This window comes from Emydura macquarii, unplaced genomic scaffold, assembly GCF_026122565.2.
Source record: "Emydura macquarii macquarii isolate MOO-44397 ecotype Brisbane River unplaced genomic scaffold, CSIRO-AGI_Emac_v2 contig_2321, whole genome shotgun sequence".
Classification (NCBI taxonomy): domain Eukaryota; kingdom Metazoa; phylum Chordata; order Testudines; family Chelidae; genus Emydura; species Emydura macquarii.
Genome location: NW_027132458.1, coordinates 4,034,950 through 4,059,447, shown reverse-complemented (window position 1 = coordinate 4,059,447; position 24,498 = coordinate 4,034,950). Strand labels below are relative to the sequence as shown.

The window sequence follows — 24,498 nt, the reverse complement described above, 5'->3', positions numbered from 1 at the left end:
TATAGTGACCTGTCTAGAAAGGATTTCTTCCACTCCTTATTTCAGAGTCTGCTGACACTGTGCACTGTGTCTGAGACGGGCTATAAATAGTCATGCCTCTTGATTCAGATTCTGTCTGTAGATGTAGAAAGAAAATATTGTATCTGTTATATTTGATTCACAAAATCATGAGGCCTAGATACTTTTTCTTTAAAGAAACAAAATCAAACCAAACCAACAGACAGCTTAAATCCTCGAACACAGGCATCAGAGTCTGTGATCACTTAATTTAAAAAATATCTATTTACCATTCCTGCTTGGAAGTATGTTAAGCTGGGTTTGTGCAGATCCCTTTAAGCAGAGACCAGAATAAAACACTTCCGTCACTAACATGGATCTGTAAGCAGTTTTAAAACTAAATTTTCTTAAATAGTGATGATTTACTCCCATAAACTTGGAATAAACCATGAATTAGCTACAAGTAGGTGAAAACAATAAACACTTAAAATATATTTTTATCTTTTAAGCTTATTTTTTCAATTTTGCACATCTTACTATTTTGAAAACTCTTGTGAGTTTTGAACAATGGGTTGTTTTTAATGGATAACCCAAGACAAGCAAAGTCACACTCATCTAACCCTTCTTTTGTAGTCACACTCATCTGACCCTTCTTTTGGGTTTAGGGATATGAGCAACCTGCATCTCCTATACTAGCCTAATCTCCATTCCTCTCACTAGGTAGGGTCAGTGTTTTCTCCGGCCATGCTCATCTAGGATGGTAAGCATTTTGTTAAGAAGTCCATGTGGTTGCTTTATCATGGTCTGGTGGTGAAGATGCTGTTATTTGTTAGTGCTGACTTTCTAAATTTTTACCCATAGAATCATACTTACAAAGACTCTAATGGTATGAAGAAGAAATCTTCCAGTTCCCGTAAAGATCTGTTGGTTAGTGTTCTCATACAATACTGGTTATGAATATACCAAATAAGTGCAGTGGGTCCTTCACAAGTAAATTCTATATATGTTTACTATACTGGCTATACATGTCTTGGTTTACAGTAAAAGAAATTTAGGTGACCTGTCTGAAGGTATGAACCAAATTCTGCTCTGAATTGCAACTCCAGACATGTCAGCAGAATTATATGCATTTAACTCATAGCAGAATTTAAAACATATACTGTCAAGAGGCCTTCGCAAATATTTGCAGTAGTAAGACTTCTGTAGATGAATTTTTTTTTTCATTTGTTATGTGGGAACAGCGGAACCTACTTTATATCTTCTCCCCTCACTCTATCGGTAACGAGTGACTTAAATTTAACTGTGCAATAGATTAAAGCAGGATAGGTTTGCCATAGGTATTTGACACCATTTCAGTGAATTTGTTGTAAAAGATTTTGTAGAATGTTCAAGAATACAAGATATTGACAGGAAATCTTTAATTAAATTAAAATATAGTATTTTCAAAAGGTCTCAACACTGATAAACAACTCATTGATTAAATAGGCACATAGTTAGGCCAGAGCCAAGCACCTTTGAAAAATCTCACCTGGAATCTATGCATCTTTCTCAGTACTGAAATATTTTGTCTTATATTCACAGCACTGTATAGTTTCTGCCACATTTTTCAAAATGCCACTCTTGCCAAAGAGCCACAAGTTGCTCAGTCCCAACATATGTGCTCTTGAATGCTTTCTCTTTGTGCATGCATGCACAGACTAGTTTAATTCGGCAAAAGGATGTGCAAACACTATTCTTTACTCCCCATTGAGTTGCACTAATTCCAGTGGGAATATGAATCCGTGCTTTTTGATACCGATGAGGGATCAGGGTGCGTGCGTGTCAGCTTTTTCCATAATTTTTTAAAGAGTATGCTTTAAAAAACTCAATTTGCCACTTTTCCTTCAGAAAGTTGCACCAATTTTGAGCCCTGGCCCTAAAGAAATCAGACAACATTTAATGTCTGTGTAAAAGCTTGGGGATGTCTGGGCATCATTGTGATATAATTCTTGTTCACAATAACTTTATATAAAATTTTGTTTTTTACAGAGTGGATTTTACCATGACCAAAGAAATTATAGCAGCCTTAGATATAGCAAACCAATCTCTGCCTACCATACTCGGGTCTGTCTGTACTTTGGTTTCTGCTTAATTATGTTTTACTATGCATGTTTTTTATTAAGATTCTGGAATATTAAAACTAATATCTACACAATAGCAAATGCATGCTTAGTTTTTAATATTGTTGCTCAGATTAATTTATTGGGACTTTCCCTTGTCACTGTAGATCTGGATGAATAACATAGAAGCAGTTTTGTCTCCTGCATGTTTTGAGATAAATTTTAAGTGATTTAGGTTATAAATGATTACCATATGTTTGATTTTAAATTGAGTTTTAAGTTTACTTAAATGCTTTTCAAGGATTTAGAAACTGCCAGCTTTAACTGAATTGCCCAGGGTAAACCAGGGAAATCATTCAGAATAAGAAGTAAGGTCAAAAGTTTAACTTTTTACAGTTTTCTGTAAAATAATTATTTATTTTGATTTGTGAACTGTGCCTAAATTAACTAAGCTTTCTATGATCTTAATCGTATATGACTTGTTCATTTTATTTCATCCAACCTCTTTGCAGCTTTATAAAAATAAAACTTTTCTGCTAACCTGTCCGTATCTTGAAAAAGCATTAGTCCTCAAATTTGAACTAGTCCAACAGAATCTCCCAAGATGTGACACTTCTCATTCTTCTTTGAGGGGTTGCAGACTTGTATTCCATTCAGATGTGTGCACACTCAAAACACCAAAGCCAGAGAACTTTGCCTACCAATACCTGTAAGGGTGGAACTCATGCCCCATTGCCCTCTAGTCCCTCCACTAGCTATTTTAGGGTAGCGCTACCCTGACCCCCTTCAGGTCTTTCTCTCTGCCTCCAGCTTGAGTCAGAGTGCTCAATGTGGTTTTTACATCATGCTTTGTTTCATAGCACTGTATGTGATTTTTTTTCCTGTACATAGTAATTAGTTGTTTTAGTAATACTCTTAGATTTAGTTTATTAATAGATAGGATTTTGCCCAGTGTGATGCCCTCACCAGGGCTTACACATTGCCTTTTGTGTGGGTTAGCTATACCTAATAGTGACCCCCATACTCTGTTTGTTGTACCTTAAAGAAGGGTACATTAAAGGAAGTTGTTTCATTTGCGAGTTCAAGAGAGAAAGCATGTGGCTGCAGACTTTTGCTTGAAGTAATACTTTCTGAGACAGGCTATGAGGCTGCTCCACAATGTCAGTCCCCAAACCCAAGGGCATCTGAGATGACATGGGCTGTTCAGCCACATTTGGATTCCTTTTCTAAGAGGAAGAGACTGTTCTCCTTCCTCTGGTCTTTCTAGAAAATGGTCTCATAAAATGGACCGGGGCTGCTCCAGAGCTAACAGAGATTCCTCTTTCCCTTCTGAGAGGAATGCAGACCAGCACCACGATTTATCCACTATGTGAGAAAGCAGGGCTTCTCACAGATACTGAGGCGAAAGTAAGTGGGCTCCATACCATTGACTCTGGTACCTCCGTGGGGCATCCATTGAGGCAAGAACTGATGGTGTCAGTCTGCACTGACTCTTTCCACTCCTGTGGTGTATCAGGCAGCATTGGACTTGATTAGCCTGTCTGTTCCTGACTCTCTGCTAATTTATGAATGTTCAGCTGCGGTGGCTTCTTATCTGGTGTTGTTGGCCCCATCTGGACTGGTGGTTGCAGACCTGCCATTATTGTCGGTACCATCTTCTGTGCCTCCACCAATTCGGGGTGCAGAGTTGGAAGTTGCCTGCCTTTTTGGTACCAAGGAGCTTGTTAGCACAGGTACACTCTTTGGTGCTGACTACAACTTCAGCTCACACTGTATCTATGGGACTGGTGCTGGCTTGAATTTCAGTTTAGATGTCCGCTCCAGTACCAAGTGTGAATGCAAGGGCCCAATCATTTGTTAAAGCACCAATTGCTTTACCTTTGTTGGTAATGATGCATCCATCTGCTGGACTTTGGATGAGGATAGACATTTACCGGTCCCTCTGGCGGTGACTTCTTCGATATCTGCGGACTACGTGGAAAGTTTTTCAGGGTTGGGCTCAGAGACATCATCTTCCTCTCCCTCACCTTGATATTACTTTTGACAGTTGTTGTGACTTCTTGGGCATCACCATCAGTACTGAGATCAGCATCACTCCCGTAGCAGGGATGAGGTCCTTGGCCCAATTCCTTGTGGCCACCCACACCATACCCCTACCCAGGATGGCTTCCTCCGAGCCCCTGGGAAGTTCCACAGTTAGTAAGGTCCTAATCCCTGCTTAGGCCAGAGTGAAGTCACTTGTTCTGCTGGTAGCCTCTCCTCCTGAACCTCTGGAGCTGTAGTCATAGATGGGGGTTGTTCCTGCTAAACTGGTTCAGCCTGAACCATTGTTACAAGCATTCCAGGAGATTTCACTGGTTCGGCTTGCTTCCTCCTTTTCATCACCAGACATTCAGCGGTGCCAGATTCTTCTGCTCCTGTACCTGAAGATTTTAAATCTTATCAGGATCTCCTGATGCTCATGGCTTCAACCTTGGGTAATCAGGTGGAGTTTGTTCAGGAAACACCCATAAATTACTGGATATTCTTCAGTCCTCAGCTCAAGGAAGAGCAGCTTTCCCAATTTGGCCAAGCCAGTGTTGGTCATCTGACCTCCTCAGTCTATCTGTTTGATCTCCCATATCTCTTTGTCTTTATCCCAGCCTACTGGCTCAGCAGCACGCTAGATGAAGAGGAAGAATGCTGTTTGGAAGCTGTTAAACAAGTGCTACTTAATAGTAGAAGATCCTTCCCTAGAGTTACCTGTTTGGTCAAGTGGAACGGTTTTTGGTTTGATCACTGGCCTGGGGGAATCAACCGATGCTAGCCCAGATTCAGGCATTTTTCAAAGACAAATCTGAGGGCCGCAACCTAAATTTTTGTATGAAGTGGTTGCACAGTTTCACCTTAACCAAATAATATACTTACTGGTATTCTTTCCTAAGCCACATTCAAATGCACAAGAGCAGCTCCTTCATGTGTTGGATATGAGCCAATGTGTGGCTTTTTATTTGGAGAGGACTAAAGCATTACGTTGTTCAACTTTTCTATCTCCTGTCCGGATAGGATGAAGGATCATGTGGTCTCCACAAAGACTATTTTCAGGTAACTTCCTGTATTATGATGGCATGTGGAGTAGCTCAGGCCACATCTCCACAAAGTCTATGGGCTCATTCAACTAGGGCTCAAGCAACATCAGTCACATTTCTCAGTATTGTTTCGGTATTGGACATTTGCACCTGGTCTTCTGTGTACATACTTTTTACCAAATGCTATGCTCTTATGATTGCATCTACATCAGATGCAAACTTTGGGAAGGCAGTTCTGTAGTTGTTCTTTAGGTAGACTCCGAGCCCACTTCCTACTGATAGGGCTTGTGAATCACCTGAGTGAAATACATGATTGCAATCAATCAATCAATCAGACTAAAAGTGTTTACCTACCTGGACAGTAACTGTTGTTCTTTGAGATCTGAGTGTGGATGTGTATTTTGCAACCCACTCTTCTTGGCTTCTACATCACAGTCTCATCTCTTGGTGTTTGGTGTAAAGGAACTGAAGGGGATCAGGGCAATGCTGACCTTAAATAGCCAGGGACCAGAGGCCATGAGTCACCAGCCCTATGGGTACTGCTAAGCAAAGTTCTCTGGCTTCAATGCACTGGGCGTGCACACACCTGAGTGGAATAAGTGTCTGCACCCACATCTCAAACAGCTGTTACTGCACACAAACAGTTACTGCACAGATAGGCAGCTGTCTTTTCTTCAGGAGCAGGACTCTGAAACTATGAACTTTGAATACATGCATTGTACAGAGCATAGTCTGATGGGGGCCTGTAAGTACTATTCTAATACAAATAATAATAAACTTCTAGTTTATCATCAGATGGTAGCAACTTCTGTTTATTTGTAGACTTCGGTCAGATTTATATTCATAACTAAGGGGAGAAATTGTATGACTGAGCCATCCAGTCCACTGTTTCATGCTTTTTATCATGTCACTTTTTTACCATAAAAATACTAACTCTTTTTAATTAGAATGTTATAGGAATCTATTCTTCAAGAGTTATAGTTTCTTTAAAATGTTATAGTACTTTTTTTTTCAAAAGTTTTCAGTAGAGCTGAGTTTTACCTGTTTTATTAAGTGCTTAGAGCTTTATTGCAAGTATAAAACAATGGATTTAAAACCTTTTGTTTTACTGCAGCCAAAATTAACTTTTTTCCTCCCATTACAGTCCTCCTCTCTATACAGTGATCCTTTGGCAACTACTAAGACTTACAGGGTTAGTACAGTGTGAAACAGCTGTTTGGCTAACTTTAGATGTCTTAATGTTTTTAATAAAAAGAATGATACTTTTATTTATAGGTGTCTCCTACTGTAAACACTGGTTTGATGAGAAGTGCGAGTTTGGTTCGTATGCATCCATTTGCATGGTTGCCTTAAATTTGCATTCAGATGATTGTGGTTTGAGAGTATTGTGTATGCATTTTTTTTGTTTTTTTAAAATAAAGCTAAAGCTTGCATGACTCAGATAATGTACAGGAATATAGAAGATGTTCTGAAAGGTAACTTTGAAAGGATTTTTTTTTAAATTGGGCTTGTGGCTTATTTATTTATAAAGAGAGGCTGGAATGCAGGGGGCTTTTTTCTGCTTGCTTTTTACTTTAGAAATATCAGGGATGTCAAATCTGATGTGTCCTGGTTTTGCTAGGAGGTATTAGGGATGTTTATTGTGAGCTCTACCCTCTTAAATTAGATTGCTGTTGCTTTTTAACAAAGGCTCCCTTTATTCAAAATGTTAATTGGTCATTGAAGTTGAAGTATTGATTTAAAAAAAAAATTAAACCCTGACTATCTTCTTTTTTCAGTAGGTTAAATTACAGTTTTTGCTCTTGTGATGTCACTATTTTATTAGTTCTCCAGTGATTTTGTTGTCTTTCAGCCTATACAAAGAATGAAATTGCAGTGTTAAAAAAATGACAAAACCCATGTGTTGTTTTTTTTACGTTAAGAAAAGCTCCTGAGGCCTCCAATTTTTGTTTTCTTTGCAGGCCACCTGTAAATAACAAATACAAAAAAAATCTGTGTCTAGTAATGTTAAATTGGTGACATAATTTCAAACTGCACTACGTGGTAGTGACTTTTTTTAGCTGATGGTTCAGTCATTTATGCATCACCTAGGACTTGGGGGCCATGATCTTCTTTCAGAATTTGGGCCAGCAAAAAGAATAACTAATAATACAGTATATCAAACTATTTTTATTTCAGTCATTTTAATGACTTAATGGAACACAGTTAAGAATGGTAGATCCCATATATGAAAGTCATTCTTCCTTTACTACTTTACTCTTTACTCTACACAGTCACCACACAAACCAAAAATGAGTTTAAAAATTTATCTCCAGACTATCAAGCTCTTGTAAATGTCAGCACACATCTTAAAAGCTCCTGTTCAGCATAATGTAAGCAATATATGTCCAGAACTCTAAAATTTTCCTTTTGTGATGTAATCTTGCAGATGTCTGAGGATCAGAATCCTATATAAATTGTGTTTAGAGAGTTAAGTGGTATGTATGTATTTATTTAGGTTGAGTTTAATTTTTCCAGTCTTATGGGCTTTTTTTGTAATGTAAGTCTGACATATTTTTGGGATGGATTCAGTGAGTATATGTAGAATCTCAACTTTGTCAGCTTCTCTTTAAATCATTTTCTATGTTTTAGTAATAGCTCACATGCTCAGTTCTTTTATGGATAAGTATTAAACCCCTGATTATCAAGGTAGTGATAAAGAATCTTAGCTCTGCATTATGGTTAATTGGTTGACAGACATACTGTCTGAGTTAGACACAGTATGTCTGACTTTCAGAAAATCTGATTAACCTTTAGTGTTTAAAAAAAAAAAAATTGAAAAAAGCACTGCGACAAGCAACTACAGGAATCAGTCATAACTCCTACTTAAAGTACTGTGGCCTAGTAAACAGAGCACTGGACTGGGACTCAGGCAGCCTTGCTTATATTCTTGGCACTGTCACTGGCCTGCAGTCGACTTTAGGCAAGTCACTTTGCCTCCCTGTGCCTCATTTTTTGCCATCAGTGAAATAGGGATAATAATACTGACCACCTTTGTAAAGCGCTTTGAGATCTACTGATGAAAAATGCTATATAAAAGCTAGGTATTACCTAGATTTAGTAGTAATAAAAAAAACCCCAAAACCTTACCAAATGTGGATAGCAAGGCATTCATGAAAAATGGCTAAATTTCAGGTTTTTAAAAAATCTAAAAAGTATAGGGTTTTTTTAAATTATATTTCTGCCTGGAACTTTTTAACCTACTATTGCTACAAGTAAAACATACTATAACTGAATGAGATTAGAGAATTTTTTTAATATTTCCAGTTTTGTGTTCTGTGTCACAACAGCTGCATAATTAGTATCAAGTTTCTCCTGCATAGTCAAGCACCATTCTGCAATTCCACTGGATCTGTTAGCATGGACTCTTGGAGGAGGGAAGAGAGGCCATACAATTTTTGAGACTCCTTCAAGCGTTTTGGGGAGACTGCCTCAGGAGCAGACACCGAACATAGCCACCATCCTTGAGGAGAGTAGAATGGTGGCTAGTGCGACCCTGTAGGCGGCTTCCGATGGGAGGGCCATGGCCTCGGCGATTTGCTTGGCGCTGGTGCTCGTGGCTGCAGTCTTCGGGGCTGTCACAGGAGGTGCAGCAGTCCATTCAGGACCTTCCTTTTGATGGGTCTGCCCTTTTCTCAGACCAGACTGACATCAAGCTGCACGGTCTGAAGGATTTGAGGGCTGCACTGTGTTTCTTGGGCCTTTATACACCCAGGACTCGAGGCTCAGTTCTGCTCTCAGCAGCAGCTGCAGAAATACCAGCCTCCTTGTTTCGCCCTCTATAGACGAAGGGACAGAGATGGTGGTTAGGAGGTGCTGGGCGACTGCAGGTTCCACCCCAGCTCCCTATCTGGGACCTTCCAGGTGCTCCAGCGGCAGCGCCAGTCCTTTTGAAGGTGAGCCCGAAGACAGCATTCCAGTCTCCAGGCAGGATCCTCCTTCCTGTCCATTCTTCAATCGACTTGCTCGCTTCCTGTCCGAATGGGCCAAGATTACATTGGACCATTGGGTCCTTGGCATAATGTTGGCAGGATATGTCCTGCAGTTTTCTTCCCCTCCTCCTAACAACTCTTCCTCCCCGTCGCTCTTCAGGGACCCCTCTCATGAGCCCCTTCTCAGTCTAGGGGCTATAGAGGAGGTCCCGCCAAGCATGAAAGGAAAAGGATTTTACTCCTAATACTTCCTTATTCCCAAGGCAAAAGGGGGTCTCAGGCCTGTTCAAGACCTGCATTGTCTCAACAAATATCTCAAGAGACTGAAGTTCCACATGGTCTCTCTGGCCTCCATCGTTCTCTCTTTGGATCCAGGAGACTGGTATGCTGGCCTCGACCAAAAGGACGCATACTTGCACATTGCAATTTTTCCCGGCCACAGGCAGTTTCTCCGCTTCGTCGTGTCCCACTCCCAATACCAATTTATGGCGTTACCCTTTGGCCTCGCTTCTGCCCTGTGAGTGTTTACAAAATGAATGGCGGTGGCACCTAAGATGCCAGGGTGTGCAAATTTATCCATACTTAGACAACTGGCTGATCAAGGGCATGTCTCAGTCTCAGGTCTGAAACAGCCTAGACTTCATATGTACCACCTGCCTCCATCTGGGTCTGTTAATAAACTAACAGAAATTAACATTAAAACCTGTGCAATGGATAGAATTCATTGGAGCAGTTCTCGACTCCACAGAGGCCAGGGCATTTCTTCCCCAGCCTCGCTTCAAAGCTACATCAGACATTATTATTTGCTTGAGCGAGTGCCCCATCATGACAGCCAGATCTTGTCTGCAGCTGCTGAGCCATATAACAGCTTGCATGCATGTAGAGGCTTGCACACCTAGGGCTCAGGCCACTCCAGTTGTGGCTGGCCTCAGTGGATGCCCTGAGCAGGCACTCCGTGGACTTAGTGGTTACGGTTACCCCCCGCCCCATGTCCTGTCCTCACTGGAACGGTGGCAGGACCCGTGCTCAGTGCTGTGGGGCATGCCATTTGAGGAACTAGCCCCCTCAGTCACGTTGGTGTTGGACACCTCGGATTTGTGGTGGGGAGCCTGTATTAGCTCCAACCACAGCATTTAGGGAGTTTGGTCACGGGAGGAGCGAGACATGCACATAAACCTGAGGGAACTACAGGCAATATGTCTGGCTTGCGGGGTGTTTCTTCCCTTCATTGCGGGCAAGGTAGTGTGGATGCTGACGAACAAGACTGCTGCCATGTAGTATATCAACAAGCGGGTAGGGGCCTGCTCCTTGGCCCTTTGCAGGGAAGTGGTATGCCTGTGGAACCTTGCAGTGAGCCACAATTTCTATCTCATAGCCTCTCACCTTCCGGGCATTAGGAACGACACAGCAGACCGCCTCAGCAGATCCTTTTTACCCTGCCATGACTGGTCACTCCACCTGAGGGTAGCCGCTGTGATCTTCCAGAGGTGTGGCTCTCCCCAAGTGGACTTGTTTGCGTCCAGATGGAACAAGAAGTGCCCGCAGTTCTGTTCTCTCCACAGTCTCGAAGAGGGGTTGTTGTCCGATGCCTTTCTCATACAGTGGAAGGAGATTCTGATGTATGCATTTCCGTCCATTCCGCTGCTGCACGGAGTCCTCCTGAAAATCAAGAGGGACAAGGTGAATATTATCCCGGTCTCGCCAGCATGGTCCCGCCAGCATTGCTTCAGCATGCTGCTGGAACAGTCAGTCTCGCGCACCGCCGTGCCCCCCCCCCTCCGCCCCCCGCGCCCGGAGTTGTCTCAGTGGCATGATCTCCTCTAACAGGACCACGGTCGTTTACTGCATCCAGATCTAGATTCCGTGCATCTGACGGCGTGGACTCCATGGCTGAACCTGGAGGACCGGGCCTGTTCGTCACAGGTTCAGCAAATTCTGTTGGGCAGTAAAAAGCCTTCCACTCTTGCTGCATACTTGGCCAAGTGGAAACGGTTCACCTGCTGGGCAACATCCCATGGAATTCTGCCCGAGCAGTCATCGATCCAGGCTGTTCTGGAGTACTTATTGCATCTTAAGCTGCAAGGCCTAACTATGGCCTCATTGAAGGTTCACCTGGTGGCCATCTCTGCCTTTCACCCTCCATTAGATGGGAAATCAGATTTTTCACTTTCCATGATGGTTAGGTTCCTGAAAGGAATAAAGAGGCTCTACCCTCAGGTTCAAGACCCGGTACCTCCTTGGGATTTAAACCTCATTCTGTCTCATCTCACAGGTCCCCCCTTCGGGTCTTTGGCTACCTGTCTGTTACTGTTGCTCTCCTGGAAGGTATCCTTCCTGGTAGCAATTACCTCAGCGAGAAGAGTCTCTGAGATTAGGGCACTTGCCGTAGAGTTGCCATACACAACCTTGTAAAAGGACACAGTCCAGTTGTGGTCTCATCACACTTTCTTACCCAAGGTGATGTCTCAGTTTCATTGTGACCAAGATATATTTCTTCTAGTGTCCTTTCTAAGCCGCATTGCTTGGAGGAAGAACGGAGGTAGCACGCTCTTTATGTTAGGTGGCCGTTAGCTTTCTACATTGAACGCATTAGATGGTTCCGGAAAACTACTCAACGCTTTGTTGCAGTGGCAGATAGGATGAAAGGCTTACCTGTCACCGCCCAATGCATTTCTTCCTGGATAACTTCCTGCATCAAGTTTTGTTATGAGCAGGCAAAGGTGCCTCTACCAGGTGTTGTCACAGCCCACTCCACCAGAGCACAAGCTTCCTCAGCAGCCTTTCTGGTGCAGGTACTGGTGCAGGACTGTAGAGCTGCCACCTGGTCGTTGGTGCGCACCTTCACGTCCCACTGTGCCATTGTCCAGCAGACACGGGATGATGCCAGCTTTGGCAGAGCAGTGCTGCAGGCGGCTCATCTGTAACTCTGGGCCCACCTCCATGGTATTCCTCGTGAGTCACCTAGAATGGAATCGACATGAGCAAGCACTCAGAGGAAAAGACAGTTACTCACCTTGTAACTGTTGTTCTTTGAGATGAGCAACGCATGTCCGTTCCGTGACCTGTCCCCGTCCCTGTTGTTGGAGTTCATGGCAAGAAGAACTGAGGCCGTAGGGCTGGCCGTGCCTGTTATACCGTGGTATGTGTGCGGGGCTCCAGGGGGCGCCGGAGCTGGCCCTATGAGTACTGCTAAAGGGAAAAAAATTCCAGTAACCGTGCACGATACACCCTAGAATGGAATGAACATGAGCAATACATCTCGAAGAACAACAGTTACAAGGCAAGTAACCATCTTTTATTCAGGAGTGGGAAATTTCCTTCTTTCCCTAGAAACAACGAGAGTTCTGTGGCACTTTAAAGACTAACAAATTATACAGACTAACACGGCTACCCCACTGGAACTTCTTTCCTTAGTATTCCAAGAATAGGGTTTTCTTTTCAGTTTCAAGTTGTTTCAGTGATTTCCCCTTAACTTTAATGGTTTATCATTTCCTTTTTCTGGGTTCTACAATAGTAGGTACTTGGAACTAGCATCTGGTTGGGGAGATGGCCCTTCCCTGTCTGATTGCTTCATCACCTGCCTGTAATGAATGTTGCACTACAAATGAAAAGCACAGTTTTATATACACAAATACATACATTCATAACCACAGTTTATATAATATCTCACAATGACCATCAATAAGGTTAAGATTTAGTCACAGATATTTTTAGTAAAAGCCCCAACCCTAGGCGTGGGGACTAACAGTCTGAGCCCTGTCGGGGCTGATCCTCGGCTGCTGCTCTTGCAGCAGGGGCTGACTGCCAGCCCTGGCAGCTGCAGCTCTTGCGCTGGCCCTGAGGGTGGGCTGAAGCTGAAGAAGTCATGGAATCTGTGACTTCTGTGACAGGACTGGATCCTTAACTATCAGGTTCAGAACATTATTAGCTTTCATGCGAGACCTTACTTTACATATATTTATACACAGTATTATATTGTATACAACCAGTTGATTCAGTTGCATGTTCTTTAGGGTTCAGACCCCCTGTTCTCCACTTGGGGTGTCTGGACCTTGATTATCACAGAAATATAGAAATACCAAAAAATTACGTGTAGCTTCTCTTTTCCTTACTGTAGTCCAATCAAGTATTGCATTCAAGTGGACTAAGCACTTTTCAAGTTTGATTAACCTTTGCCTTCAGAGTGCATTTTCCTAGGTGCAAAATCCAGATTTGATAAAAACCATATTAGCTCCCATTCCACCATCATTGCCATTGCATATATCTGACAAGGAAAACAAAGGGCTTTTTATCAGCTTTTAATAGAGATGGTACTCACAAACCTGATGCTATCAAGTTCCTCTTGATTCTGAAGTAGCATCACAGTCCCTGGAGCCTGGACAGTCCATCTAAACTTTCTTTTGGGCTCTAGAGGAGCATTTAGTCAGCCCCTCTACTCTCTCATCTGCTTCAAAACGAGTTCTCCTCTCCCCTTTTTATCCATGCAAACAGGTAGGCAAAGTCCAGTTACAGAAACCGGGACATAGAACCCTGTGTCTCCATTTTTGCTACTTTGTAAGCCTCCCTGCAGAGGTCCTCTCTGCAGACACTTTCTTACCATGCCTACAGGGTTTTTTTTATATCAGCAGTAGAGTGCAGTCCCCACACTTCACTTAGCTGAGACATTGTAGATAATATGCCCTTACCCAGTCCCTGCCAGCTACCGGAATTGTGACAACTACTCTTTGGCCTTAGGAAACTCAGACTAGGGAACTGGAAAACATTTTAAGGGGGCAAAGACATTTACAAGGGGAGTGGTGCTCCCTCTTGTCTCCACTTAGCTATGGGCCCGGTGGGAGTGGAGAGAGACTTTTACAATCACGTTTTAAAATATCAGAATTAACAAGCGGTTTGTAGTATCTTGGAGCTTCTTTATTCCTTCCCCTCACCCCCCATCCCCATTTGACTAGATTTCAAGGTAACTCTGTCCCTTTAAACAGTCTTCTGCAGGGGAAAACGAACAGCATATTGCTAGTGCATGAAAACAGGGAAGTGAAACTGACTATAAATATAATTGAAACCTCCTCTAGTTTTGTTGTTCAAACTGAGTGAAATTCAAAAAGATAAACTGCATAAGTAATATTAAATTGAATTTTCAGTTTTAATCTTTTTGTTAAACACAGTTGAGGTTTAAAATACTATTAATTTTTTTTTTAAATCTGACCATGCCCTTTTAACAGAATAGTCAGATTTGCTCTTAGAGAGAAAATTCCCTACATGGTGGAAGGAAGGTAGTGCCAAAAAAGAAATACAAGTTTGGCCCTATCCCCCTTCCTTGGTGGAAAATACATGAAAACTGAATATTGTAAAGGTGAAGTTGGATTGCACAGTATTAGAATTATTATCGTGCATGACTTGAGGATGTCACATTTTAATTACTTTGATGCTGTAGATATAAACAGTGATCCATTCCCTTTGTTCCCCAGGCATCATTGAGTGGTGATGGATTATATAGTTCATATAACTCTCACACTGTAAGTTTAATTAGCTTCTTTTCTGAAAACATTTGTTACTAACGTAAAGATGATTAAAAATCGTAAAAACTTTCTTCTCCCTCATAATTTTTGTTTATAGCCATCTGAATACAGTTATTATTCTTCAAGAGCAAGTTCAGCTCGAAGTAGTCCTGTGGTGAGCACTCTTGCATGATTTTGTGGTAATTTTTTTTGTTACCTGACTAATTCACAATAATCAACCTGAGTATTTGCAATGTAGTTCATTCTAGTGACAAATACATGAACTATAGATTTTTTTTTTCTGCTTCAGAAAAATTCATTTAAATCAGATGTAATAAAGTTTTAACAAAAAAGAATATTTGATCACAGTTCAACTGTAGAAGTTGCTGTTCAAGGTTTTCCTTTTAAAAAAAAAAAGTTTAAAATTGACAATGAATGACATATGTTTTTAAAATCTTGAAAAAGGGTACATATATAGAACGCCAAACTGTTACCGGATGTGACTTCAGAAAGTTCATCTAGGAGCATGAGACTGTGTTGCCAAATACAAACATTAGTATAATAATTAGTATATAGTATAATAATTAGTATAATAATTAGCAGGGGAGTGAACAGAAATATTACATTTGTATTGAAAGGGATATTTCATAAGGAAGAGAGCTGTGGCATGGCTTGATCACTTCATGATATTGAGGGAAATAGGTGTCCCATTTATCTGGTTACATATTAGAAATTGAGAGAGAATTCTTATGCATCAGAAAGGAAATAGGTTGGGGATACCTGACATTTGCAGGTAAACTGGTAGCTGCCTTCTCAGAGGAAAAATGGAAGAGTCCATTTCCAGTGAGATCATAAACATTTCCCTGTGAACCATTACGACTTTTGATGGTGCATTTGATAAGTCACAGCTTGATGTGCTAGAACATAATCTGACATAGTGTAGCACAGATTGGAATTAAATTGGCCTTGATGCAGGAAGGTACAGTGCATATTATCTGTTACCTTTTGTAGACCATAGTTGCTAATATAAACAGATCCTGTGGCCTTTACAAAAATTACTTCAAATATTTAACATTAAGGAGTTCTTCCTTGGTGAGGAACTTCCAGTTAAATCAGGTTTAAAACAAACCACTGCAAAAAATACTGCTTCCTTTCAATGTAAAACTGGAAGGGAGAGAGGAGAGAGAATCATGTTCTTCATTTCTTTGGCAGGTACTCGGATGCTGTAGTGATGAGGGCCATATAAATATCTAGACAGATCAGATAGTTGTTTGATTAAAATATACTAAGAAAAGTGTCTTTTTATCTTTAAGCAAGTCTTTGCAACTTCATACTATGTATCTTTTTAGTCCAGCAGTGAAGATGTAGTTCTTTGAGTGATGTCCTTGTGGTTGCTTCACTTCAGGTGTTGGTGCATCCCGGCACTGTCAATCAGAGAGTTTTCAGCAGCAGTGTCTGTCTGGGTTGCATGTGCACGGTGGTTGTCTCACGGCACTATTGGCGCTTCATCTAACGCGTGTGCGACCCGGCCCCCTCAGTTCCTTTTCAGCTGTCCCTGACCTGAGACAGGCAGTTCGTAACTCATGCTTATGCTTTCTTCTGCTGTTATCAAATAGGATAGTACACATGTTGACCGACAACAGCCCTTCCATGTTTTACATAAATCGACAGGGTGGAGCCTGATTCCACTCTCTCTGCACAATAGCCATGAGACTGTGGAACTGGTGCATGCATAGGGCACAGCATGCACATCTCAGCCTCATACCTCCCCAGCTGTCAGAAATATTAAATTTCAAAGCTGACATCTTCCCTGGTTTTGCTGGAGAACCTCCTGCAGTTCTCAGCATGTGTTTATTGTGATGCTCTTACCAGTCGTCATAGACAGTTCTAGGTCAGATAACACCTACATTTCTAATTTTAAAATAAATAAAAAAATTGGGCCCAGTTTGTACATCACAGAGAAGTACATTTTTTTGTCTTTGCAGGTCACCATTAAAATTGGACCTCCCATTTTAGCTCTCGCTGTCTGCTTCATGTACTCCATTATATTTGATGTTGGGAGGAGAATGTTTATTAAACCCATAAAACTGATTTTTTTTTTTTTTTTGCATCCATTATTTTTATTCTTTTTGAGAGTTTTCTGGTAGGTAAATGTAGAGTACATATCTAATATTCTAGCCTTTTGGCTTAATTATACTCCTTTTTCAAAAACAGTTTCATGTTTAGCAGTTTTATGTATCTGCCTATAATTTTTTCACTTTTCAAGACAGTATGAAACTTTTTAATTTTGTCTCGTTTTCAGATTTTGTTGTCCTTTAGAATGTAATGGTTACAAAACTAATTTCTTTGTTTTACGTTGTGTGTGCCTCATTCCCTGAAATTTCATGAATTACTTATTTCAAGATAGTAATTGTTTGCACTGCAGTCAACCAACTGTAAATACATGCATTTTAATCTTTGTAGTTTACAGACAATGAAATGGGGAGTACCACATCCTCTAATCGTGCAGTCCAAGGGCGGAGGGATAGCATGGTGAGCTGGGTTGCATTCAGTTGTCTGATGCTATTTCTGGTATCTTAACTTGTTTTTAAACTTGTTTTATTTACTATAGTACATGCTGTTCCACAGTTATGAAGAACTGCTTGTGAGAGGAGGAAAGCAGACCACCCCTATTCACTTTAACTTATGTGCACCCTTTGGCCTGAGTTGCATTTTCTTGGAATTCATTATATTACTTAGGCGGAGTTGTATGGCATCACTATTTGTCTTGTAATGCAGCTCAGATAAAGACAATTGACCTTATTTGTACAGAGTGAAAGTTTTTGAATTACTTTGTTTTGAGTTAATTTATTCAGTTTTTAAAGGAATATATAATTATAACCAGAGCTGGTAGATCTAGCCATACTTGAGGTTGTCAAACATTACTTCCCATTATAAGACCCTGTTTTCAGTTGCTTATAATTTTGCCAAATTTTAACTTTTCAAGCTGAAATTTTCCATGCCAGATACCTGCCTCTGGCTGAATATTTTTGGACAATTCCAGCAAAACTGGTTCAGCTGTTTCAGAGAATGAGATTAGGGAAAAATACATTGTTTTGCCAGACTAATAGAAAAAAAAATTGTTGAGAAGTTCTAGAACCTCAGTTTTTTTCGAGTAAGAATTTGAAATTTAGCAGGGGATGGCTTTTGTAACAGAAAAGTGCAGTTTTCTGTTCCTGTGGAAAGTCACTGAAATTTGGCCAAGTCATAATCCTTTGGAAAAATCTCAGTTCACACATGCTCAGTAGAGACATGTTAGAATTAAGCAGATACATTCACAAGAGTCCATCTGTACTGAGCATGCTACAGCCCAGGGCTGCAGGGAATGAGCAGGACTTTCCGTGCAATTGTTGTGATATTTAGATTGCTAGTTTTTGGGGGCCAGAGCATAGTCTTCCTATGGGTATGTGCAATCAGGCATTGATTGGGACCTTCAGTTACTCCACAGCATAATAATCATATTTAATTTTTTCACAGAAAGTTAACTTGTCTGGTCCTTCTGATCATATTAATGCGGAGCTCCTATTCTCTCAACCTCTTGTACAGTCCAGATTTCAACTTTACATATTTCAGGGTCTTCAGCTAAATTGGTTCGTTGTTGTATCATCTATCCACTTACTCACAAATTAAATTCCAACAGTTTAAGTCATGGATTTGAAGTCAGGGATTTTTTTTTTAATCCCTGAGTTTTAAAAATCCATGAAAATCATGGACTCCATGTAGCAGTGACTAAAATGCATCTTCTGCTATAATCCAAAGCACAATTAACTGACTACATAGGGGTTCAGACAAAATTATTTTATGTGAAGGGCCATAAATGTAAAATGAGAAATGCAATTAAAGTAGAATACAAAGGAACTCAGGTTACATCAGTCACTTGTTTATCAAGGGTTATTTTTAAAAATTGTGAAAATAGGATGAAGACAAGCCAAGAGAGAACAAGCATATTGGATCAAATGGTATTTTCTACCTCTTCTTTTTAATTTAGATACCCTCAATCATGTCAGCCCATTTTAAACAAAGGTGTGACATTCATAGTTCTAATGACATCTGCAGCTCTGAGATGAAATGATCAACATCAACAAGGGAGCACTTGACAAAGGGACAATTTCAGTAGAAGACATCAGTAGCCTTAGAAATGCTGTAAATCATAATTTAAGAATACACTTAAACTATTGAATAATAACATGGAAATAAGTAGATCTGAGACATTTTTTCATGACAAAAATAAATGTATCAATATTGTTCACTTAAAACCAATATACATGTTTGTTTCTAAATAGGAACATTTAAATTACCTAAAACAGTAAGAAGAGGAATTCAGTTGTATCATTATTAAACTTAAGAAATGCCAAAAGCAAATTGCAGTAGTTATTTTTAATTTGATTTATATTGAAATATAACTGCACCTTATAGTGGAAAGGGCTTTTATTATCTTCATTCAGTGAAAATGTCTTCCATTCTACCCTTCATTCATCTTTTCTTTTCCCTTTTTTATCTGGCTTTGAAGTCAACTGATTTTTCTGATCAAAGTGAAACTGCAGCTGATTATTTTAGTCGTTCTAATCGCAGGGGGAGCATTGTTTCTGATGTGGATGATGTCAGTATCCCAGATTTAAATAGCGTGAGTGTAATGCATATTGTAGTGAATACAACGGGTGTACTAATGATGAGCTTTCTTAATTTACTGAAAAAAAGAATAACTGCCTGAAATTTAAAAAAAAAAACCCTCAGAACAGTAGAATTTACTCAATAGTGAATGAGTTTTGTTGCTGTTTTTAAAATTAACTGCCAATTTTCTTCTTTGAAAATAACAGAAAGTTCACTGAATAAAAAACAAATCTTTTGTCTTTTGGAATGCTCCCTTTTTAACACTGTTAGTTCAGAAAATGATTTTGTCTTTTGCAAGAGAGAGACATGAATTTATAACAATCTAATGGTGTTCTGTATAATGTTTAATCATGTACTAGAATCGTTAACACTTTATGCATGCATTTGTGTGTGTGCAGTACATACCTGAAAAAGAGCTCTGTGAGAGCTTGAAAGTTCATCTCTCACCAACAGAAGTTGGTCCAGTAAAAGACACTACCTCACCCACCTTGTGTCTCTAATATCTTGGGACAAACATAGCTACAGCAATACTGCATGCTATAAATACGTAAGGAATGTACAGTGTCTGAGTGTCCTTGATATAAAAGCTTTCAGAGTAAACTCTGGTTTTAGTCTGAAATAAAAAGTGACTGTGCAAAATTGGAACCCTCTTGCTCCACAAATCTTATTCCCTGAGTGTTTTCAGAGATTATCTGGTTGCTTTAGTGACTCCCTCTCTGCTCCCCCCAGGCGCTGCCCCCCCCGCCCCCCCCCCCCAAAAAAAAAAAAAAAAAAGTTTATATTGCTGCTAGCCATGTTGTGGCCACACAGTTATAGGAGTATAAACTGGATTCTATTCATTTTCATGCATTGACAGAACTATCTTAATTCCAATTGTAAGGCCACATTCTACCCTCAGTTTAACTGAGGAAAGAATTTGGTGCAAAAAATCTTTATTACTGGTGCTAAAAATCTCTCCTTTTTCTAATAAACTGTCCCAATCATTCAGACACAATAAACGACTAGTCCCCCGATACCAATTTTACAGTAACTTGTAAGAGTAGAACCACACTTAAAGCTAGCAAAATATTTTTTTCTGTTCAGATGAAAAACTATAGTGCAATATTATTATAGTCACCACTGTACATGGTATTCACCATCACTGTATGCAGCTGTATGTTCAAAGCATGGAAAGACGTCAGTTGCAGTGTGTTCTGTTTCAAATTGAAATTTCAGCCAGTAATTTTTCTAATAAAGTTAACTTTTACTGATACTAGTGTTCTCTGGTAAAAGAAGTGACAATGGGGTGACAGCGGTAACAGCATACTTTTCTTGTTTACTGGAATTGCTGTTGTAGTAATTGATACTCTGTAGGGAAGATTGGGTTCAAACAATGTAGTGCAGGTCCACAGTTGATCTTGGGAAAAGGGAGCTGCAAGTTACAATTCTGAGACATAATCCCTATCAGATAACGGATCAGTAGACTGTCTTAATAATAGCTTGCTGTTTTGGGTAGTAACATATGCTGCAGTGGCAGCTCTAAAGATGAAACCAGGAAAGAACGTGAGATGTGGAGAACGAATGTCTTCAAAATTGTATGAATTTAGCTTCTGCTGTGATTCTCAAATCCTCCTAACCGCTTCTCCATTAGTTTTGGGTAAAAAGAATTCAACATTTGTGTAGAAGACAATTAATGGATAAGTTATTCTGGGAAAGCTACTTGTACTTATTAAAAATGCATAGATTTGTAATGTTTTAGTCTGATGTTTCATTTGGCTTTTTGACTGAAGAAAATGTTGAAATAAATCTCTTTATTGAATAATAAAATTAACAAATTCATACAAAATTTAGTACATCTGGTCTTCCTATAACATTTGTGTTTTTCTTGTCAAGCTTTATTAGTTTAAAATGTTGTCTGAAATAATTAGTAGGCTATTAAAAATAGTTAACCCTTTTGGATCATGCCTTCTTAAACCTCAGTTATTTATGTCTTGGTGTAACTGCCAGTTCTACCAAATATTGTAGTGTATTGTGATGTGGACGTGTGTTTTCTGGTGACTAGATTAAAACTATCAAACTGATTTCACTTGTGATCTAGGACACTTGCATTCTAGTTTTTCTCTTCACTGTCACATCACCTCAATCAAAGTGTTTTGTAAACATCTCATCAACAAAATCGACTTCCAAAAAGATTAGCGTTTGCTATTCTGCTTAGCGCAGTCACCACTGAAATTGATAATACTGAAAATAATTTCTGCTCTCAGTTCTCTGATACTAAACTTTAAGGTAAAAGCCTTTGTTATCTAAAATTTCTGAAGCTTTATTTTTAATTGTAAGCATTTATTTGTAAATGCTGCAATTGAAATAAGTTTTTATTTTAGGCTGAACAATTAAGTTTTGAGTGGTTGTTAACCTTTCTTTGTAATCATGTGGATTACATACATCTCATTATGCTTAGTGAACACAAAGGTGTTACAGCTGTTCAGTCACAAAATTAATAATTATAATCACTTTTTCTCTCTCCAGCTGGAAGAGAAGTGTGACAAACAATATTCTGATGTTTATACAAGGGTAAGTTTTTGTTTTTTATTGAAAAAAGTCTATTTTCTTTGATTACAGTCAATTTTGAAATATCTCAATTTATATGCCACATGTTTTAGTACTGTTTGTATCCTAATACTTAGACAGTATTAATTGCCAAATGGCACTTGTAAAGCGCTGTCTACAGCCTAGCTAACATTCTTGTTCCTGTCCCTTCATTTCCCATTTGGAGGAAGAAAATATCTTTGAAGGAACACTATTTTTAATACAGTTCACCCCCATATGTCAGGAAATGTTCAGCAGAAGAGGTTGAATTTGAAGGGGCTAGGACTGCAAAAATTCAGATTGTTTTAACTGCTGGTGCAGACGTTGCTCCAAGTCTTTGTGTGAGAGGGATTACACTGAATATAAAAGTGTGAAAACTTTGAGATTGCTCCAGCACTACAAGCCCACTAGCAAGATGTACCTAAGCATAGAACTTAAAATTTCTGTAGGATATAGATAAAAATATTGTGATAATTGATAAGCCACTCACACTCTAGTTTTTTCTCTTCACTGTCTCATCACCTCAACCAAAGTGTTTTGCAAACATCTCATCAACAGAACAGACAATATATCATAGCAAGCATATGGAGCCAGTGGACCAAGATATAAACTACATTCTGGAAATTAATCTTGGTGAAAAATATGGTATTATATAACCCAAATTTTATGTCAGGTGAAAAATAGGATTTAAAAAATTTATTTGGTCAGTGTTTAATTGTCAAGCAATTTATTATCACAAAGTCAGAGGCTACCACTTCAGAAAATATCACATTATGAATCCTGATGTAGTTTATTCTTTTTTTAAGCCGGCATCTCGCAATTCAGCAAGTACAACTCCTCTAAGTGGGAACTCATCCAGACGAGGAAGTGGGGATACAAGCAGTTTGGTGGATCCTGATGTTTCATTAAGTGAATTGCGGGTAAATTGCGTTACTGATTTGAAAATGCATGAGGGTTTATGTTTAATATGATGGGGCGGAAAAGAGGGAGATGGGATTTTTTGCTTATTTGCCATAGAAAAATAAAATGTGACTCACCATTTTGATGATGGTGAGGAAAAATTGATGCATGTTATATAAATGGTACTGCTTACACATGTAAATGTTTGTGGCACTGGGAGCTGAGAACTGAAACAAATTTTATTTTTAATAACATTAGAAATCATTGGATAGATTTAAGAAATGGGACTGAGTTGTTTTCAATACTAGTGGTTTTCAATCAATGGTTGCATAACAAAATAGTCAGAATTTTTCACCAATCTGAGGGTTGTTTTCAATTTCTGTGTGTGAAATGTTTTGTATATTTTATTTTGCATTCTTTGGCATTTGACTGAAAGATATGTGAAGCTTAAGTCCTGTTTTCTTCATAAATGTTTCAGCTGTAAACTATTTCCCCTCTTTTATGCAATGGTTCATTCCTATGTCCTGCAGGATATCTATGATCTTAAGGACCAGATACAAGATGTAGAGGGGAGATACATGCAGGGACTTAAAGAACTAAAGGTATAAGGGCTCACCATCCCAAGCATGCATTCTGTATGGACATATGTTGGTAATGGAGATTTCATCAGTTCCACTAACTGCACATAGCTTTACTAACTAGATATTTTTTATATTTATCTCTAAAGCATGTGCTTAACCTGCGATGCATTGGAAGGATCAGATTTATTTTGTTTATGTAAATTACTAAAATATGCTATTTCCCTGTAGATTCAAAATTATTCATTAGTTTTACATTAAAATAGCATTAAGCATTTACAGTTGTTCATATCAAGTGCCAATAAGATGAAAACTAATTGAAGCCTTATATATATGGTTTAATATTTTAATGGAAAATTAATTCACATTAAAAATCCATACAGTGTGTGAAAAAAGAAAAAAATGGAATAAAGTTCTGACACAAAATATTTTAAACAAGGAACTTGTCAAGAATTAAACATATACATTTCAGAAAATGTTAGATTGTTAAAACTATTTTTGGATTTAAAAAAAAAAATACACTCAATGGCATGTGTATTGGATTCAGGAGTAGATGATGGCCTAATGGTAAACTAGTATCAAGTGAGAGAGGTGGATTTTGTTTAGTATACATTGTTTGCACTAAGAGGCCATCTTTTTCTGTCATATACAGAAGGTTCTCATTGTCATAATTCTTTGTCATAGTTAACAATATATGGCTTAGTAGTTAAAGTATAATTACTTTCCCACTTGGTTTACTTGGAATTGGTATCCTTATCTTTGTTTTCTGTCCAATTAATTTATTTACAAAATAACTTACAATTAATTTACATTCTGATGCCCCTCTTTTCTCGGTTGTGCCCAGAAGAAACTGAATGCAGCAGAGAATCTGGCTTATGTCTTTTTCAGCATATTCTTATTCACAATGCTTGTATCCAAATTTCCTGTAAATAGTTATATTTAAATATGAAGAGCTCTTATTGTAATTATTTCTGTTGCGCACACACACACTTGCACTAATTGAAGATGCTCTTATGATCAAGTGGAATTTTATCTCACCTAAATCATAATTTACGGTGATTTTGTTTTGTTTACTAGCCTTCTTGAGGAGGGATTTATAGAGAATATGTAAAATATTCCAATAAAAGGGATGTCACACATTGTAATGCCAGCATTTCATTATTCTGTGCTAGCCC

At 39.1% G+C, this 24,498-nt stretch overlaps 1 protein-coding gene across 16 annotated transcripts in view; it reads left to right on the top strand.

Annotated features, from left to right (window-relative positions):
- LRRFIP2 (LRR binding FLII interacting protein 2) overlaps positions 1-24,498 on the top strand; it is a 94,488-nt gene that overhangs the window by 35,826 nt on the left and 34,164 nt on the right. For 5 of the 16 annotated variants that reach the window (XM_067560946.1, XM_067560931.1, XM_067560935.1 and 2 more), the window contains 11 exons: positions 859-924; positions 2,026-2,100; positions 6,309-6,356; positions 6,440-6,484; positions 14,601-14,648; positions 14,749-14,805; positions 17,094-17,162; positions 19,180-19,293; positions 21,786-21,830; positions 22,652-22,765; positions 23,276-23,347. In XM_067560946.1, coding sequence (XP_067417047.1) covers positions 859-924; positions 2,026-2,100; positions 6,309-6,356; positions 6,440-6,484; positions 14,601-14,648; positions 14,749-14,805; positions 17,094-17,162; positions 19,180-19,293; positions 21,786-21,830; positions 22,652-22,765; positions 23,276-23,347 — 753 coding nt within the window. The remainder of the gene's footprint in view (positions 1-858; positions 925-2,025; positions 2,101-6,308; positions 6,357-6,439; positions 6,485-14,600; positions 14,649-14,748; positions 14,806-17,093; positions 17,163-19,179; positions 19,294-21,785; positions 21,831-22,651; positions 22,766-23,275; positions 23,348-24,498) is intronic. The other 11 variants (XM_067560937.1, XM_067560933.1, XM_067560941.1 and 8 more) reach the window with 7 other exon arrangements.